The 20,392-nt window shown below is 36.2% G+C and overlaps 1 protein-coding gene across 9 annotated transcripts in view; it reads right to left on the minus strand.

Moving 5' to 3' along the window:
• LOC115215691 (tyrosine-protein phosphatase non-receptor type 4) overlaps positions 1-20,392 on the minus strand; it is a 603,270-nt gene that overhangs the window by 7,232 nt on the left and 575,646 nt on the right. For 8 of the 9 annotated variants that reach the window (XM_029784972.2, XM_036505713.1, XM_036505712.1 and 5 more), the window contains one exon: positions 17,304-17,349. In XM_029784972.2, the coding sequence (XP_029640832.1) occupies positions 17,304-17,349 (46 nt within the window). Of the gene's footprint in view, positions 1-7,315; positions 7,435-17,303; positions 17,350-20,392 lie in introns of all 9 variants that reach the window. The other variant, XR_005000546.1, reaches the window with a different exon arrangement.

Here is a 20,392-nt window from a genome sequence, read left to right on the forward strand (position 1 = left end):
TACACTAAATGATGATGATGATTTTAAAATGTTGGGTAATAGGACAGAGAAACCAATTTGATGGTAGAAATAATGGAGCACTTTTTTTTTAATGGTTTAGAGGAAGCAATGGTGCCCTGGTTTTGCAAGACTTCCGAGATTATCATTGAAGTCCTCTTCAACAGCTGCAAATTGACAACCAATGAAAAGAAGAGCAGGGTGAAAATTTCTGAAGACCAATAGTCTGGAGATGATGATGATGATGGTGGAAAGAAGCGACATGACAAACAAGTTAAGACGGCACAAGATGAGCCATATCTGAGGAGCCGAGGCTATTGTGACAGGCAGTGTGGAGAGGGCACATCGATGGATGAAGGAATGGAGATTGTTGCTAAAAGCTTCCTACCTGTCAGACAGGTAGGTCTTTTGGGGTTGTAATAAGAGCCCTGTATCATAAGTGAGAGCAGTACTGAAATATTAAAGGACAAATAAGCATATAAATGTGTGTGTTCATATCTACTTTGAATCACCACTTTTCAGGCCCATCATCTCTGTTCATCCCTTCACCATATGAAACTTCTCTCTAAAAAAGCTCTATCATTCCCTCGCCAGAACTAGCCCCCATAAATACTCCTCCTGTTCATAAGGCAAAGATCTTAGATTATACAACACTTCCTTAAAAAAAAAAAAGACAAACATTGAATTGATTGTGTCACACTTGCAGAAAAGTATTTGGACCATGTGCGCATGTGAATAAATCCATACTTTGGTTTCTGAAGAAACAAGAGTATAGATTTAATAATTAAACACGCACTATTCGTGTAATCAAAGCCTCTCTTACACTAACACATGTTGAAATATTTAATGAGGATTATTATTAAACTAAATATTTATTTAAGCAATTATTTTTTCATGTAACCTTAAGCTGGTTTATTTCCACTGCATGGATGGTGTCTTCTAATAAGGGCCAACCAGTGCATTGTGAGTGAAATCTGATAAACAGAAACTGAAAGAAGCCCATTGTATGTATAAGTATACATGTCTTACTAGCTTCTTGCTACGATAGAAGGCACTTGCCTAATGTGTTGTACCTTAGTGGTACCCATTCCATGTGGCTGTGAATCAAGCAGCTGAGCATTAGAAAGTTTTGCAAAGAATCTGAAATTGCTGTATATTAAATGTTGTTGTTCATTATCACATGTTTGAAATAGGAATTGTAAAGCAAGGAAAAAGAACCCCTGCAGTTAATTAATGAAACTACTTGGAATTGGCTTAGGTCCATTAATCCATTAGATGTTCAAGTGACAGCATCTCATTTTCTCAGACATCATCATTTAACGCCTGTTTTCCAGGCATGGGTTAGAGAGTTTGACAGAAGCTGGCCAACCAGAGAGCTGCACCAGGCTCCTCCATGGTTTCTATGGTTGGATGCCCTTCCTAATGCCAACCACTTTACAGAGTAGTTTTCAAGATAAAAGCCCCTGAGCTGAGAGAGGAAGTGGCTGAGAGGTTAGTGTATAACAGAGAGATGAGAGTTGTCTTACAATGGAGAGGATACTTGGCTGGCCCAGGAGGAACAGAAAGGAGAGCAAAGGGTAAGTTAGAAGAGGCAGTCAGATTGAGAGGGACAGAAATAAATGGTGTTGGAGATGTATTAGGGCCTAGCCACAGGGGACAGCGATGGGTAAACATAAAGTAGTAGAGAGGATAGAGGGTGCTGTTCGATAATAATGCAAGGCGAGAAATATGACTGATGTAAATATCTCAATGACTGTGTGTGAAGATAAAAATAAGACATAATAATTATACTAAGAGCAGAAGCAGGGGTTCTAGAAAGGGGGAAATGAGGTTTTGAAGCTGTTGATGATTCAATGAAAATTGAAGATTGGGCTAACATCTAAATACTGAAAATAATTGGAATTTCATCAAGAAAACCACTCACATCACAGATTTCTAAGAGATATGTTTTATTTTTTAATCCAGGTAATTAAAGAAGCAAATAGAATTTTTAGAAGCAAAAAAACAGGGGTTAGGGCTTCTATTTCAGCAGACTTAGTGTTTAAATTTAAAGGAATTTCTAACCATTTCATTACAAGTCCATACAAAACATAAAAGGTAGGCTAAATTATTATCAAAACTATTAATATTCACAATAGTTAGGAGGTTTGAACATTGAAAATATATAATTTTGTTGCAAATCTATAAAAATCCTAAGTTAGAGCAAGAACCTTAAACAGGATTGTGCATAATATTACAGCATAGATAAATATTTGTGCTTTATATATTATATATATATATATATATATATATATATATATATATATATATAAAAAACACAGGTCATAATAACAGAGGAGTTAAAAGACAATTTAGTTTTAGAAACAAATGTATAAGATGAAAGGAAATAGTTTACATATGCACAATGGTATATGAAATAAGCTTTATATCAAACGGATATTAATATCAACCAATAATATGAGTATGCTACCCTTTGGTCACAGCATTACCACCAAAGTGCCTTGATGAAAGTAGTGTCTAAGAAACAATTCCTTAGTCTTCAAGGGGTCCTTGAGAGCCATTATTTAATTCCTCTTTCATGTTTTGAAGTTAATTTAAGTATATACTTTGATACACAAATTTTCTAACAACTAAAAATAGAGTCAATAAGTGTTCTGCTTAGAAAAAAAATGTTATCAATAGATTTGCATTGCTGACATTTGAGCAAGTATTACAATGCTTTACTCTTCAACTATTCTGCTTAAAACTGATTGGAGGTAAGAAGAACTGAAACAGCAGACAAGAAAAGAGAACCCAATCTGCCTTTTCTTATCAAAATGAAATAATTTAAGAGTTTGAAGAGTAATATTACAGCTAAAATTCTTTTACACGTTTCAGCACAAAGGCTGTGGCCATGCAGATAAAATTTTGGAGAACAACTAACACTGCATAAAAGCTGAGAAAAGACAACATATAGCTGAACAAAATACATAAATTGTATATACAGCAGTGAAGATCTCACAACATTTAGGTGCTAAAAAAAAATGGAAAAGCAACATGCTGCAGTATGTTGAAGAAAACATTCCAAAGCCGGTATAAAGTATCAATCATCTATAATAGGAGATGAAAGGGGATTTAGAAATTAACCTCAGTACTTATTTTTTTAAGGCCTGGTACTTATTCTATTGGTCTCTTTTGCCAAACCACTAACTTATGGGGACGTAAACACCAAAACCAGTTGTCAAGTGGTTGTAGGAGACAAATATAGATACAAAGACACACACACACCATCATCATCATTTAAACATGTTTTCCATGCTGGCATCAGTTGGATAGTTTGACAGGAGCTGACCTGCTGAAAGGTTGTTCAGGCTCCGTCTGTTTTGGCCTGGTTTCTATGGTTGGATGTCCTTCCTAACACCAACCACTTTACAGAGTGTGGACTGGGTGCTTTTTACATGGCACCAGCACTTATGAGATGCTCAGCTGGAGAGGATTGCAAGGGCATCCATGCTTTTACTTAGCTTGGTGTGTCTTTTCAAGCACAGCAAACCACCAGGAGTCTTAGTCTCCTAGCATCCTGTCTGTGAGTCCCAATGTTTGTAGATTTTTTCTCACCACTTCACCCCATTTCTTCTTGGGTATACCCCTTCCACATGTTCCCTCTACAATCGGCACTTCTTCATGCCACTCTCTTCATTCATATGCATTACATGACCAAACCAGTGCAGTCTTCTCTTTTGCACTCTACGTCTGATGCTATGTCTTCCCAGTTTTCCTCTCAAATCACTTATGCTCTGCCTTATATGCACACTGACATTACCCATCCAGTGGAGCATACTGGCTTCATTTTTTTCAAGCCATTATATATCCTAGGAATTCATGGCCCATGCCTTACTGCCATGTCGCATGTTGTCTGTACACAGGCATCATACAATCTGCTTTTCACTCAGAGGGAGAGGCCCTTCATTACCAACAGAGGTAGGAGCTCTCTGAACTTCACCCAACCTATTCTTATTCTAGCAGCAATGCTTTTGGAACAACCACCCCCCATTACTAACTTGGTTACCTAAGTAATAGAAACTGTCTACTACTTCTAGGCATATAAGGGAGTCTTTTTTTCTTTTGTACAATCCTGGTGTTTACCTGTACACCTGCCACATGTAAAGACTACTTTCTCTGTCAATCACCCAGTGACACTGCTGCACCTCTTATATGGTCATAGCTTGCACTGAATACACCTTATAGAGTTTATCCCTTTTCTACATACTGAGCAGCACCATCTTCTGCAATTTGCCTGTTTTCAATACTTTGGTCTTTGCTAAATTAACTCTTTAGTCCCTTTGATTCTAGACCTTGCTTCCATACTTGAAACTTCTTCTCTAGTTTTAGTAGTGATTTCTTTAGTTCTCAGAGCCTTGTGAAAGGATTTGGTAGGTGGAAATCGAAAGAAGCCCATCATATATATATATATATATATATATATCATTATCATTTAACATCCACTAACTATGCTGGCATGGTTTGGACAGTTTGACCGAGAACTGGCAAGCCAGGAGGCTACACCAGGCTCCCATGATCTGGCAAGGTTTCTACAGTTGGATACCCTTCCCAATGCCAATAACTCTGAGAGTGTAGTGGGTGCTTTTTATGTGCCACTGGCATGGGTGCCAATCAGGCAGCACTAGCATTGACCACAACTACGATTTCACTTGACTCAACAGGACTTCTCAAGCGCAGCATATTGCCCGACAATTGAAGGGTACTTTTAAATGGGCCAGTTATGTTACACTGGCATCAGCCATGGCTACGATCTTACTAGGCTTGCCAGGTCTTCTCAAGTACAGCATATCTCCAACGTTCTAAGGTCATGCTTCACCACCTCATCCCATGTCTTCCACAGGTTCCCTCCACTCTTAGAGTGTGACACTTTTTCACACAGCTGTTCTCATCCATACTCAACACATGACCACACCAGTGCAGCTATACACCGGCACAGTCTCTCTTGCATACCACATCTGATGCTTCATATGTGGGTGCTTGCACTCTGTCATGTATGCACACTGACATTACACATCCTTCGGAGCATACTGGCTTTGTTCCTTGCAAGCTTACGCATGTCCACATCAGTCACAGTCATGTTTCACTGCCGTGTAGCATGGCTGTTCGTACACAGGCATCATACAGTCTACCTTTCACTCTGGGTGAGAGGCCCTTTGTCACCAGCAGAGGTAGGCACTTCCCAAACTTTGCCCAGCCTATTCTTATTCTAGCAGCTATGCTCTTAGAGCATCCACTCCCACTTGTAGTATTTTCCACAGGTATGTGATGGAAGTTGTTTTCTGCACATTTTCAGTGTTTATTGCTCCTGTGAATGTCACACAAAAACTATCTTCCCAGTTAACCTTCCTTTGATATTGCTGCACTTCTTATGTGTCCATAGCTTACACCGGGTGCATCTTCACAAGGCTTTGGTCAACCTGAAACTACAGTAGAAGACACTTGCCCAAGGTGCCATAGAATGGGACTGAACCTGGTTGGGAAGCAAACTTCTTACCACAGGGTTACACCTGCACTTACACACACGCACATATACTTATTTATATAAAACTACTTCAGCTCATTGCTAGAGTCTCTGCATAAGGGTCAGCCTGGACTGGTGGCCAAGTCTTATGCATTTCCTATTACATATTTACACACACCTGAAACGTACGGATTAAATGATTTTTGAACAGTTCAGTATTTGCTTTGACTTGATTATTACAATTTATACAACTCAGTGTGTGTACAAACGAGTCAGTCCAGACTGCACTTATGTGGATACTAACAACAATTTGGTGTAGTTCATTACATTTGACTAGAGTCAAAAATTCTGCTGCTATAACATGAAATATATATATGTGTGTGTGTGTACAGTCGTGGCCAAAAGTTTGAAACATTTTTTCTTTTTAATTAAAATTGTGATGCCCAATATATGCTCTGACCAAATATAACTTTGGGCATTTACTATAATAATTCTAATTTTCAGACTGATTTACAAACTTTTGGCCATGACTGTATGTATGCCTGTGTGTGTTTACATCTACAATTGTTTGCATGAAAGTACAGCAGGCGGTACTGGTATCAGTTTCTCCTGTCACTTCTTGCAATACTGTAAGTCCCCTCTTGCTTAAAAAACAGGTCAGTGTTGGTATCCAGCTGTAGAATACTGCCTCAAAGATCATACGTCCAACCCAATCAAGCTTTGAAAACATGGATTTAAACACACACACACACACACACACACACACACACACACACACACACACACAAATAATCTTGACATGAGTATTTGGTTGTTTAATCAACCGAGCTTCCTACTTATTGAATTAGCATATATAAGTGGTTGAATATTTCTGAGACACACACACTCGTACATGTGTAGAAATAGTAATGTGGCCTTAATTATGGAAGGTACTGTATAGAGAGTGAATTAATTAAACTTGTATATGAAAACATATTAATGCATTTTGCTGATAAGTAAGTTAAGTGTTAGGCTCTTGAGAAAGAAATCTTGAGTATTTAGCAGCTGTCATAGGCTTATTGTTGCTTCTTTTTAGCTGGGGGTAGACACTTACCTATCAACTTGATGAAATATATTTTCATAGATATATACTATTTTATTGAAACCAAAAAAACTTCACAAAACTGTTACCTAGAGTTTCACATGACCATTCATCAGACAGTTGTGATAATATGGAATAATAAGTTTATGTGAGTATATTTAATATAGTATTTAGTGGACTATGAATAAGCATTTCAATTTGATTGAGTACTCTACTTTGGTCAGCCCCCACTGACAGCTATGAATTTTAAATTAGTTACCCATTGAGATGGAAACATTTATTTGTTGAACTGTATCTACTAAAGACTATTATATATACTCACAAAATTTTATTATTCCATTATTATTCCAAGTGTCTGATGAATAATCATGTGAAACTCTGAGTAACAATTTTGCAAAGTTTTTTTGGCTTTAATAAAATAGTAAATCTTCCTTTGGTGTTCAAAGTTATTTTATCCCACTTGTGTGTGTGTGTGTGTGTCATTTGCTGTATGGTTCCTTAAGCAATTATTATTGCTTAGTTATTACTTTCGCATAGATTGAAGGCATTAACATACAACCACATCGATACACAAACAGTGAGAAGATAACATACAAAGCTGGCAAGTGACAACAGATTTTAAAAAAACAAAACAACAGTGATATTTTTCTGCGTCCAGGAAAAATCCGTGGGTACTGGATACAGTGATGCTAAGGTGGTGGAAAGGGGTGGCAGGGCAGAAAAAAGTAACATACCTTCCCAATTGTTGAACCATTCTCAGCAGTTATAGGTTTGTTTATTTTTGTATTTTTTATATCTATATATATAAACCAGGTGGATGATCCAAAAGGGCAAATCCCTTAGATTTATCTCCCTTATGTGAGAGAAGAGAACAAAAGAGAAAAAGGCTGGCTTTAGAAGAAGAAGAAATTTGAAGCCAAACTTTAGCAGTAAACTAGTTGTTGAATGCTTTAAGTTCAATTTCTTTTCAAAGATTTCCATTTATTTTTTTTTTTAATTGCATAATACTTATTCATAAACACACACACAAACATCATCATTTAACATCCACTCTTTTATGCAGGTATGGGTCAGATGAAATTTGTTGAGGCAAATATTCTATGGCTGGATGCCCTTTCTGTCACCAACCCTCACCTGGTTCCCAAGCAAGGTAATAATATTTCCCCATGACCAGACATATTTTTCAAGGATGATAGGAAATGGAACAACACTGCATGTATGACAGTGATGCTTATTTACAACCTGATGTTAAGATAACAATATATGTATATAATAATAAATATGACAGGCTTCTTTCAGTTTCCCAATCCATTCATAAGGGTTTGATGATCTGCTGGGGCTAGAGTAGAAGACACTTGTCGAAGGTACCATGCAATGGGACTGAACCCAAGATTTCATGATTGGGAAGCAAGCTTCTTAACTACACAGCCACACCTGTGGTTAAAAAACATGTGCGTGTGTGCACATAAGAAGACCTATTTACAATAATTCCCCATCGACAACCTGGAATTATTTCTTTTGATAGCATATGCTGTCTGCAATATAACCAGATCATGACAGGAATCTTGTAGAGTTCAACATAAAAGATGAAATCTTTAAAATACTTTACTGTATTTCTGAATGAAACTTATTTGTTTTTCTTGAAATTGCAGAAAATCTAACCTCAATTTAATTTCTTCAAAAGTTGTAACAAGAATGAGTAAAATACAAATGAAGAAATCTCATGAAGAGGAATTGCTGATTCTGCTGGGGCTAGAGTAGAAGACACTGTAGAAGGTACATGCAATGGGACTGAACCAAAAGATTTCATGATTGGAAGCAAGCTTCTTAAACTACACAGCCACAACCTGTGGTTAAAAAACATGTGGTGTCTGAGCGGGTGTGTGAACATATAAAGAAGACCTATTTACAATTAATTCCCATCGAACACCTGGAATTATTTCTTTTGATAGCATATGCTGTCTGCAATATAACCAGATCATGACAGGAATCTTGTAGAGTTCACATAAAATGAATTAATATTTAAAATACTTTACTGTATTTCTGAATGAAACTATTTGTTTTTCTTGAAATTGCAGAAAATCTAACCTCAATTTAATTTCTTCAAAAGTTGTAACAAGAATGAGTAAAAATACAAATGAAGAAATCTCATGAAGAGGAATTGCCACTGAAGTCTGCTTCAATATGTGGCTGTTTTACTTGATGACATATTCTTCTGCTAGCCGGATGAGTAAAGTGAATTTGTTAATTAATGAACATCAACAGAATAAGAGCTGTCACCATGGTGATTTCATAAGATATTTTCTCTTGTACAGAAGAGTTTTAGTCATAGCCACCATTGCATTCTTCTGTGGCCACAGCAGAGAATTGAAAACCTACCTAGTAGCAGGGTCGGTGAAAACAGGTCGAAACTGACTCACTATAGGAGGGCAGTTATTCTAAATATGAATTGATACATTAAAAAGGAACTTTATTTAGTCCTATCACAGTAGTAGTGGAAGTAAAAATGCAGTCTGTCTACAGAGTGAAGTGGTTGGTGATAAGAGGAGTACTCAGCCATAAAAACTTTGTCTGAAATGGAACAAATGAATGAAGGAGAGATGGACTCTGGAAGTTGTATTGCAAACAAAGTCTCAGGAACAGCAGCAACTTGGAATAAAAACTGATAAAAAGTTGAAAGGACTATTCTTAGCATGATAAAATGCACCCACTTCACGCATGATCGAAAAGACACCCAATCCAGCCCCACAAAAACCATCAAAACAAAATGTTGATGTTCTCTGTAGCTGGGTGGTAGTAGTTTATAACAGGTGGCTACACCACAGAGTAAGATACTTTGAGGCCCATTCATGTAAAGGAAAACACTTGTGATAATGATCATGATATAGGGTGACCCATAATCATTTGGACTATTGTTCTCACCTATTGATCCCATAATGTTAATATCATAGCTGAACTGAAATCAATAGAACAGTTCTACTAAAAAGATGGCCCCTATGCAACAGCCGAACAATTGCGATGGATATGCAGCAGTTTATAACAGAGGGACTGGCACCCAACTTTGACATAGAAAGCTATGCAAATCTACAAATGGAAATCCACAGCATAGTGACCAAAGTGCCACTTATTCCTTCCAGTGTTGGGACTAGGTTCCATAATAACTTGTGGCTTAAAGAGCTGCAGTTCTTCAATATCCTTTGCTAATACATGAAGGATCAGTATGGAGTAAATGTCAACATAGTCTTCTAAGATCTTAAATGGATTCACATTACAGCAAGAGACATAGGAAGGAATCAATACCAAGCTTACTTGCTTCTCCTTACAATACAAAACAGAACAAAAGCTGTGATAGCATTTATAGCAGTGCCCCAGCATGGCCACAACCAACTGACTGTAAAGAATAAAGAGTTTGATGATAAACATTGCTAAGCTGCTTACACATGGATGGCTTATTGCTTTCTAAAACTAATTTTACATCTATTTTCCCATGTTAGCATGGGCAGAATTATTTTAGCAGTTAAGGCATTTCTAATCATTCAACCGTGAAACTGGAATAGTCCTTATTTTCAATTTGCTTAAGAAGTGCAAAACAATAGGAAGATTTTAACTCCTAGCTGTGTGGTCAGTAGCCCAGAAACTTATTCTTTCTGACAATATGCTTCTCTAGTAAGAAAATGACAATTCTATATGAGAGAAGACTTTAGCAAAATTGACCATACACATGGGATTTCATTTGTTTTAAGTAAATGATGAAACATTTGGAGGCTGCTCAGAATTCTTGTGCATCTGTTACAATAATGTAGAGTTAGAACAGAATGTAGTTCTTTGTACAGAAAAAAACCCCAAAAAACAATTATGTATAAAATCAGAGTTTTGGTATTTTACAATGAAAGAAATTTAAGAACAAGTGCAGACATTGCTGTTTAGCTGAAAAGTTCACAGTTGCAGGCTTGTTCCTAGTCTATAGCAAATATCGTCTGTGACAGCTTTGAGTTGACCAGTATTCAATGAGAGGAATCTGCTAAACAGGGACTGTGTGGAGGCCTGTTATGTGTGTGTGTGTATGAATGTATGTGTATATTTATTTTACTTGTTTCAGTCATTTGACTGCAACCATGCTGGAGCACCACCTTAAAGGCTTTTTTAGTTGAAGAAATTGACTCCAGGACTTATTCTTTGTAAGCCTGGTACTTTATTGATCTCTTTTGCCAACCCACTAAGTTATGGGGATGTTAACATATCAACATCGCTTGTCAAGAGATGTGGGGTGGGGGGGCAACATAGAGTTTCTGTCTACCAAATCCATTCACAAGGTGCCACACAGTAGGACTGAACCCAGAACCATGTGGTTGGGAAGCAAGCTTCTCACCACACAGCCATACCTGCATCTATATATATATATATATTGATTAAGTCTTTCCTTGTTTGTTTTGCAAAATAGTGGTTTGTCTCAAATAATATTTTATATATATATATATATATTTATTTATTTTTATGCCTGTTAATCCATGCTAATATTGGTGTTAAACAATACATATTGAGGCATTGTTTTATAGTAAGACACCCTTCCTGTTGCTAACATTTACTAGTTCACACACACACACACACACACACATCTTGGCCATAGTAAAAAGGTTAGTTTCCAAGTGATTCAACAGCTGTTAATTATATACTTTCAATTAATTTCCTTAAAACCAAAAAAAAGTAATACTGAACAGCAGCAAACAACTATTGTGTGAAAAGTGAGAGGTTCAGTGGCTGAGTGCAAAAAGTATTTGTTAATTAACTGATAATAAGTTGCAATTTCAAACCTAATTGATTACACTGAGCTGAATCTCAGCAATCAAAGAGAATCTCTTGATTAAAGTCCCTAATTTTAAAAAATGAGTCAGAAGTTATGTGCAAGGAAGGTTAAATAGACTAGGATTAGCTTCTCTCTATCTGAACATTGTACTGTTTCCTCTCAGACTGGAGACACATCGTTAGTGACTCTAACCTTATTTAGAAAGTGCATACTACTAAGAAACTGCTACATTTTCTTGAGAACCTTTAAACCCAATACAAATTTAGGTAAGAACAAAAGAGAATTCTTCACTTCAATAATCAAAAAGAAAATTTTTAACATAACCACAGTTTTCTTTTAAGACAAAATTTGATGGTTTTTCTATTTGGTTTTGGGGGTTGAATTATCAATATATAACCTGGAGAAGGTATTAGTGTCTTTCAAATTTGAAACCACTCAACCATGAAGCCATTAATGTTTGTATTTATCTGCCAGTTGTTTCCTACACAAGCTGCAAAATGTTTCGATTATAAGCAACTCACTATACATTATCGTTATTACTTTATTGACTCTCAATAAAGCATTTTAACTTCAAAGTAGATGCTTTAAAGAAGACCAGATCTCTGTTTTTTAATGACTAGAGCAAATAAATTTCTATGCTTTGACTTGGAACTACAAAGTGCCTTAATCATTCAGTTCCTACTTGATGAACCAAATGCTGAGACATGACTTAACAGCAGCAACAAAAGAAGAGCCTGGAATCGGACAAAGTCCATTCTGAAGAGTTTTCTTTCCACTTTGTTAATAAGTTTCTACAATCAACAATAAAATAAATTCTCAATATCAATTCTAGAGTAACTGTCATATATGTATAAGAGGAGGCATAACTAGTATTATAATGCTGCCAGGGTTGAATTTGCCTTTCATATGTCAGGGATACAATAAAATATGAAGTACTGGGAGGGATTGGAAGATTGAATTGAGCTGTTTTTCAAAAATGCCTTTTGCAAAAGTTAGAAATTACAATTAAAGCAATGGAGTAGAAGACCCAGATCAGTGGACAAAGTGGTTTGTAGTGTTTAGGGATATCCATAAAGGACCTAAAGTGGTTTGTAGTGTTTAGGGATATCCATCAAGGACCTAAGTTCAAATTTTAATTTTTCTCTCACCAGAGTTAATAAAATGTGTTTCTGTCATGTACAACCTTTGAATCAGTGATTGTTGATTCTTATTTTATATTGGAATTGGTAAACAATAGTGTTGTTGGTTATAAGTTTGAACAGGTTAATCAGAATTTTTGACAGCAGCACTGACAACCAGATGTCTGTAAGTTGATGTCAAATACCTCATTAGTAAATCACTAGTTTTCCCCCATTTTGCGGGAGGACGTTTATCTTCACTGAAAAATATACATCTCTCAATGAAATCTCACTTGCAAGGTATAGGCCAACCTGAGATTAGGGTAGAAGTCACTTGTCTGAGATATGCAATGACATTTTACTTGGAAGCATGAAGTTGTGAAAAGAACTTCTCCACAGAACAGCCAAGCCTGCAGTGTCCGTACAAGTTGGTTAGATTATTGAATTCCATCTTTTTAAATTCAGACTTCAAATCCTGTTCAAGTTAACTATATTGTTCATCCCCAAGGGACAGTCAATAAAATGTGTACCAGTAATATAATTGCAATGACTGAATCACTTGACCCTTTCCATCAATTTGTAGCTGTTGTCAATGTATCATATCACCAGTATTGATTCTGGTGTGTTAATATCATGGTCATTATTTGTTATCTTTATGAAGAAATTATTAAGGAGGTACAGCTCTTCAGGATTGTGGCATAAAATACATTACAATATTTAGTTTTGTCTCTCTTGGCACCAAGTATATACATAGCTCATCGAGGTTCACTTAGGCTTCATCTGTATCTCATGTTGGCATGGGTTTGATGCTCTTCCTGACAGCAACCACTTCCTTTTTCTTCATGTCACTAGCACCAGTCAGGCTGGCAAGATTATGAAGATAGAGGAACAAATGTGCTAAGAAGATGTGGTTAAGTTGTGAGAGGAAGAGCTGCAAAGGAGCAGAATGACTACTGAGAGAGGAGGGTGGTGGGCATTGAAAAGTGAAATAACTGAGGTGTTACAGTAGACTTTCCAGGTACGAATGGGTAGACAGGAATGGGTGAGGCAGGGACGTTAGAAGTGAATGTGTGGAGAAAAGGACGGGGCAGCTGAATAAAAATGATGCTGTAAACAGGAGGACAAAAGAGATGAGATGCTGATGGATAAGGAAGAGAGGCAGGTGGAGTGTACGAGGAGAATGAGTAGTGGTGAGGGAGGAGAGATGATGATTTGGTGGCATTGGGAAATGTATGGGTGATCAATGAAGGTAAGGATGGAGATCAATGAAGGTATGGATAAAAAGTAAAGTGGTTCTGTACAAAAAGGAGGGAGCAAGGAAAAACTGAAGCAATTCATATTTCATCAGGATCAACTTTTCATCTTTCCAAGATTCCTAAATTCACTTCCAGTCAAGTGTCTCAATTGACTTAAGCAACTGTCATTCCCCACCCCAAATTTCTGGCCTTATACCTATTATTATTATTATTGTTATTTTTAGTTTTAGGGAGGTGAATTGGTAAAGGGCTGGACAGTTTGCTTTGCAGTGTTTACTAATATTTCTTTAACAGTTCAAAATCTGCCAACATCAACTTTTGTTTCTCAACTTTCTGGAGTTAATGAAATTAGCAAAAGGAGTTATTTGACTAAACTTTGTTAAAATAACAGGGTTTGTGGCAAAGTACAATTATCATCCCCAATAAATCAGTTTTCTTTATATGTTCTACCCTCATGTCAATCTCAATTTCTCCAACACATTTCTCAAATCTAATCGTTAATGCTCCTAATGAACCCCCCCTCACCACCAACTACTGCAATGACAGTTACTTTCTTCTTTATTGCCCACATTCATGCAATCTCATCTTTCAGTGGATTCTTGTACTTCTCAATCTTTTCCAGTTATTTATCATCCACCCATACACCCCTGGCTATGGCAATATCTGTGATCTTGGTTTCCTTCATCATTTTATCAGCAACAATAATGTCTGGTCCCTGAGCACCAATCACAAAAACACACTGGAATGTAAGATTCCACAACATCTTATACTCATTATTCTCAGTGATGCCTTCTAGTTTATGCTTGCACAATTTCAATGTCATTTCAAGACCATTCTCCTCACGCACACTCCAATGAAAACACCTAACTACATTATCATGCTTCTTTCTGTATTCCTTTTGAGCCAATTTGCTACACTCATAATATGTGAGACTGTTTCACTTTTGATGGCACACATTCTACCAAGGGGCAATTCACTACTCTTATCTATTTGAAACTTAAGATCCCTTTAGGTAGATAGCCCTACTTGATCTGTAGAAAAGGTGTGGGTAGAAACTCCATAAGATGCACCTGGTGTAAGCTTTGGACACATAAAAGGTACAACAAGATCAAAAGAAGGTTATCAGGGGAACTAGCTTTTGTATGAGGATGATGCAGAGGTACAATAAAAGGTTAAAATGTGCAGAAAATAGATTCCATTAACTGCCAGGGGGCCAAGTTAGAGGTAGTAGAAAGCTTCCATTATCTAGATGACCAAGTTAGTAGTGAAGGTGGATGCTCCGAGAGCATAGCTGTGAGAATAAGATTAAGCTGGGAAAAGTTCAGAGGGCTCCTACCACTGCTGGCAACAAAGGGCCACTCCCTCAGAGTGAAAGGCAGATTGTTTGATGCCTGTGTGTGAACAGCTATGCTACACAGCAGTGAAAAAAGGGCTGTGATGACCGAGACTTTTAGCAAGGTACTGTGCTTGAGAGGGCCCATCAAGCCGAGTGAAATCATAGTCTTGGTAACTGACACCCATGCTGGTGGTACATAAAGAACACCTTTCGAGCATTGGTCCACATGGAGGCAAAGTGGCTGTGTTCCTTTCAAGTGTTGGGCCTCACAGAGGCAAATACCGAGGCCTTTGGCATTATGTCATGCTCGAGAAGAAGACCTATCTTGCCCAGCAAAATCACAGTTGTGGCAGATACCAGTGTCATGCAAATGGCACCTGTGCTGGTGGCATGTCAAAGCACCATTACATTTTCAAAGTGGTTGGTATTAGGAAGGGCATCCAGATGTAGAAAACTATGCCAAATCAGACTGGAGCCTGGTACAGCCTTCCAGCATTCCAGCCTGGTCAAACCGTCCAACCCATGCCAGCATGGATAACTGATGTTAAATAATGATAATTTTGTTAATATTCCTAGCAGTAACAACCAAACGTTCAAACTGCTGTTCGATGTACCATCCCAGACATTTTCCTCATTGGCAACACAGCTTTTGCATTCTTTTTACCTAGGCACATACAGTCTATCGATATTCCTTTTAGGGTGCAGTTTCTTGTTCATTGTCATCACTTTCCTGGTTTCTATCCATTTCCTCAAGCTTGTTCTTTGTCCAGCTAACAACACCTGTGCCATATTGCATTTAAGAGACAGCCCATGACTAATTTGCTTTTCCTGGAGTATTCTCACCTAAGGCTTTCCATCATCTTGCTCACCTTGATTTTGTCATACTCTGAAATACCCAGATATTTATCTCCATCTACCTCAGCATCCTTCATTGTTTCGCTGCATCAATCATGTTACTTCCTCTTATTTTTATGATAAACACGGCAAACTTATTAATCTCAAATTCCATCCTTATATCCTTACTGATTATTTGCATTGTTGAAAGCAAACCATTTATTTCATGCTCACTCTTACTGAAAATCTTTAAGTCAGGTGATTCAGTTTTTTTCTTCATTTTTCAAGGTGTACCTTGATGTCACTTTTTGCAATATTGGTGTCAAAAGGAACAGACAAATCACAAATAGCAATGATGATAGAATATCTCCTTAAAATATGCCTCTCCTGATACTGACCTTGGCTAAAAATTCTCCACATGATGTGGTCCCTTTATTCCAGTTCTTCACTGTTCTCCTGATAAAATTCAAAATGTTAGGCCCCAGTGCAAACTCAAGACTTTCTAAAATCCAAGAATAGGGACCATGTCGTAAGCTTTCTTATTACTGATCCATGTCATACTGAGACTAGTAGGTCTTTTCTAAAAATCATTCAATCAATCATTTATTATTATTATTATTATTATTATTATTATTATTATTATTATTATTATTATTAAGGCAATGAGCTGGCTGAATCCTTAATGAGACAAAATGCTTAGTGAAATGTCTTTTGGATCTTTACATCCTGAGTTAACTTAGCCTTTTATCCTTTCAGTACTGAGATTGATGTAATTGACTTTCCCCCTCCCCCTCAAGACTGTTGGCTTTCTACCAAAATTATGAATTATTATTATTATTACTCTTGTTATATGTTTAGCCTGTTTACATTTGAACATCATAACTATCCATCTAAAAGCTTTATTTAATTAGTATTTAGTCCCTAGTTAATAGTTTTATAGCAAACATTAACAAACTGTACTAAGGGCCTAGTTACTAGACTGGGGTAAAGCCACACCAAAAACATTTACCATATCAACTCTACTGCTACCTTTGTTAACGAGACAAGAACAAAGCATCTCTCATGAAAAGTAATAAAAAAGACACACACAAAACAAACAGAGAATAACCACAACAAGGTTTGAAACAGGAATCCAACTCTCAGAAGCCAGATATCTTAAGCTCTAGAAGCCACCAAGCCTCCATATAACTACAGCAGTCACAAAATAGCCAAAGAATTTCTTTTTGTCATTTATTTTCAACTCTAAATGTTTGTATAGAATTTTGTTTGTTAATTTGAAATCCTTCCAAAGAAACAAAAGACCGAAAGAAAAGAAAGATGAAAGGAAACAGATGTTTTAAAGTGAAAGGAAGAATAAGGATTGGTAAAACTCACCATGGTATACTCGCAGGATGGCTTCACAGACAAATTTGTACTGACTCTACAAAAGAAAAGAAAAAGAAAGAAAGGAAATGAAATCTTCAGGTTGTGTTTGTTTCTAGTTTAATCAATAACTCTAACAACATAAAAGAGCTGAGTGTCAGAAGAATTGCTTTGCAGTATTTCTCCTGACTCTTTCTGCTCTCAGTTGAAATCCTGCTCTGCTCAACTTTGCCTCTCATCTGTCTGTAGTCAATAAAATAAGTCAAGAATGTAATCGACTAATGCCCCCTCCCCTCAAAATTAATGGCTTTGTGCCTAAATCAGAAACCTTTTTTATCCTCCTCAATCATTATAATAATAAAGATGGAGGACAGAAACAACTGAGTCTTACCGTAAAAACCCATGTAATTTATGCACTTTTTTTCACAAAAACAAAAATAAACTTTAATGGATGTGTAAATTACATGAGTAGATTGTTTCCAGAATTTTAAAAAATATTTTTTTGTTGAAAAATGACATTCGTACTGGAAGTTGACTCATTTAATGTCAGAATAGGTTGTTACAGAAAAAATATAATGAAGTTGACTTTTATTAATGCTGGATGGTATAATGCTTACTTTTTCTGAATAAATTTACTAAAACCATTAAATGGTTAACTACTTTTTGAAGTTTGATGTTCATGCTAGCAATTACGGTCCAGGCCATATTTTACATGGCTTGGAGTTTCTACTTATCACTATGGAGCCCAGCAATTTCCTTAAATAGATCAGTTTTACTCCCCTTCAGAAGTCTACTTTGTGTTTGCCTTCAGGAAGCTATTGCTTGCTCTCTCCATGTTTGAACAATGAAATTCATCACTGCCAGCATCGCCACTACCAGATCTTACTGCATCTAACGTTGAGGACAACATCATAATTCATCCTTGCACATGTAAACTCAATAAGTGAAGATGACTCAGCATTCCGACAGAAACCTTCATTTACCATATCCAATGTTTAATGTCGTTTCACATTCATGTCGAGTTCTGCAGCAATCTCATGTTCTCTTCGTAGAACACTTGTAATGTATGTATTACCAGTTCTTTTGGTAGAGTAGAATTTTGCTATTCTTCTTTATGTCCCCTCACAGACGTGTATATTCTAGCAAGTCTCTTCTTAAATTTTGCACCTCTCCTGTTCAATAAACACTGAGTTAAATTTGCAAAGCTGTTTATTTTCTCCTTTCGATTTTTAATGTTTGTTTTAGTGGGTTACCAAACTATCAGTTTGGTCTCCCAGCTAAAATGGTAATGACAAATTCTTAAGCTTGCTTTACATTTTGTAAGTGTGAAAGGAATTAAAATTTCGATACTCCATATCAAAGGTTCCAACAAGAATAGGCAGAAAATCAGAGCTTGAGACAAGAAGACACTTTCGACCAATCAGAATTCTGTTTACATAATCAGTTTGATCGGTCACCTTCCTCTGTCGGTTGAGTAAAGTGTCATCCAAGCTGATGTTTATTGGTAATTAAACTATTTTGCAACACCTGTGCATATTTATCAGCTTTGTTTTTGTTGATAAGAATTATCAACAACTTTTCCTGTGATCGTGATTTAAGAAGGCATACAGCAGTATGCTAAAGATCGGACATAATCTCTTGTGGGCAAGAAATGTAAAATAAAGTTTATTATAAACAACACAAACACTTTGTAATTTAATAAGTTTTAATGTGATACCTGTTGAACAGAAATTATTTTTATTTAATGAAAATTTAATAAAATCTAATCATAAGTAAGTGAAATTATGCTAAATACAACTAAATTGAAAACCTTTTTTCCCCTGGCCATATCAGCAATTCTGAAAACTTTTGAGTGCAAATCTTACATGAGTAGAAGGTATTTTTAACAATTTTTATCTTGAAAATCACCTGTGTAAATTATACAGGTGTGCAAATTACACGGGTTTTTATGGAAAATGACTTGTAGTAATTATAATCATTTATACTCTCAGTTCAAATCCTGTTGAAGTTAATTTACTTTGCTTTTATCCTTTTGGAGTTCAAACAATAAGTGCCAATCAAATGCTACAGTTCTATCTCAAAATTTGTGGTCTTGTGCTAATGTTAGAAGTTATTATTGTAAAAGTAATGGAGTAACAAAAACGTCTACCAAAATGTTCAGCGATATTTTATGATGTCTCTTCATAATATGAATTGAAATCTAAACATTTATCTGCTAGTGGAGAGGTTTCAATGTAACTTGTTCTCTGTAAACTTGTGTCTGTGTATTATGCAAGAAATTGGCATCATCCTAACTAACATCCTCTACCATTAAAAGAGGCTGAGAAAATATTTAAGGGCATCATTGAACAGTACTATATGCATTATGATATCCAATAGTCACTGTTATGCTTGTAAATTTAAACTGGGGTTAATTTACCTTAACTGAGCAGAACTCAAAAAATAAATCAACTCTACCTGTTCTCTAATAAAACATTGCAATTGTAGCAGTTAAGTGGCCAGTTTTTAATGAAGTGAGTCTCAATAATTAACTAGAACCATTTCACCCAATTATCTTGTGAAAGGCATTAACATTGCAATTGTTTTCCCTCATCACCAATTTACTTAACTTATTATCAGAAAAGATAGCAATACCATATTCAACAAAATGAAAAAAAATCTCAACTTTTAACGTAGCACTTGGTATTTTCAATTTTTGAAATTTTATACATCACTGTTTTTTCAAAAAATTTTTCTTTCACATTTATATATCAATGTTAGCAAAGGTTCAGTTATTGTACAAATTTCAATATATGGTTCCTAACCAAACACTGCATTTTAAAATTCTAGTGCTGAGTTTGGTAAATCAAATGGTGATCAGATATATTATCATTTGCAGTGAAACATTCTTGGCACATTAGCTGTTCTTTGTTGGATTCATCCATTGACCCTTTATAGAGTCATCTTAGGGTACAGGAATAGCCCTGTTAGCTCAAATGTATGGCATGCGGGTAACTAATTGAATGGTTGGAGTTATGTAAACTCATCTAGCATATCGGATTCAGTGGAATCCAATATTTTGCCATTTGATTACATTTCAGGCTGTAACCTGATTCAGTGTC

Source organism: Octopus sinensis, linkage group LG9, assembly GCF_006345805.1.
Source record: "Octopus sinensis linkage group LG9, ASM634580v1, whole genome shotgun sequence".
NCBI classification, from domain to species: domain Eukaryota; kingdom Metazoa; phylum Mollusca; class Cephalopoda; order Octopoda; family Octopodidae; genus Octopus; species Octopus sinensis.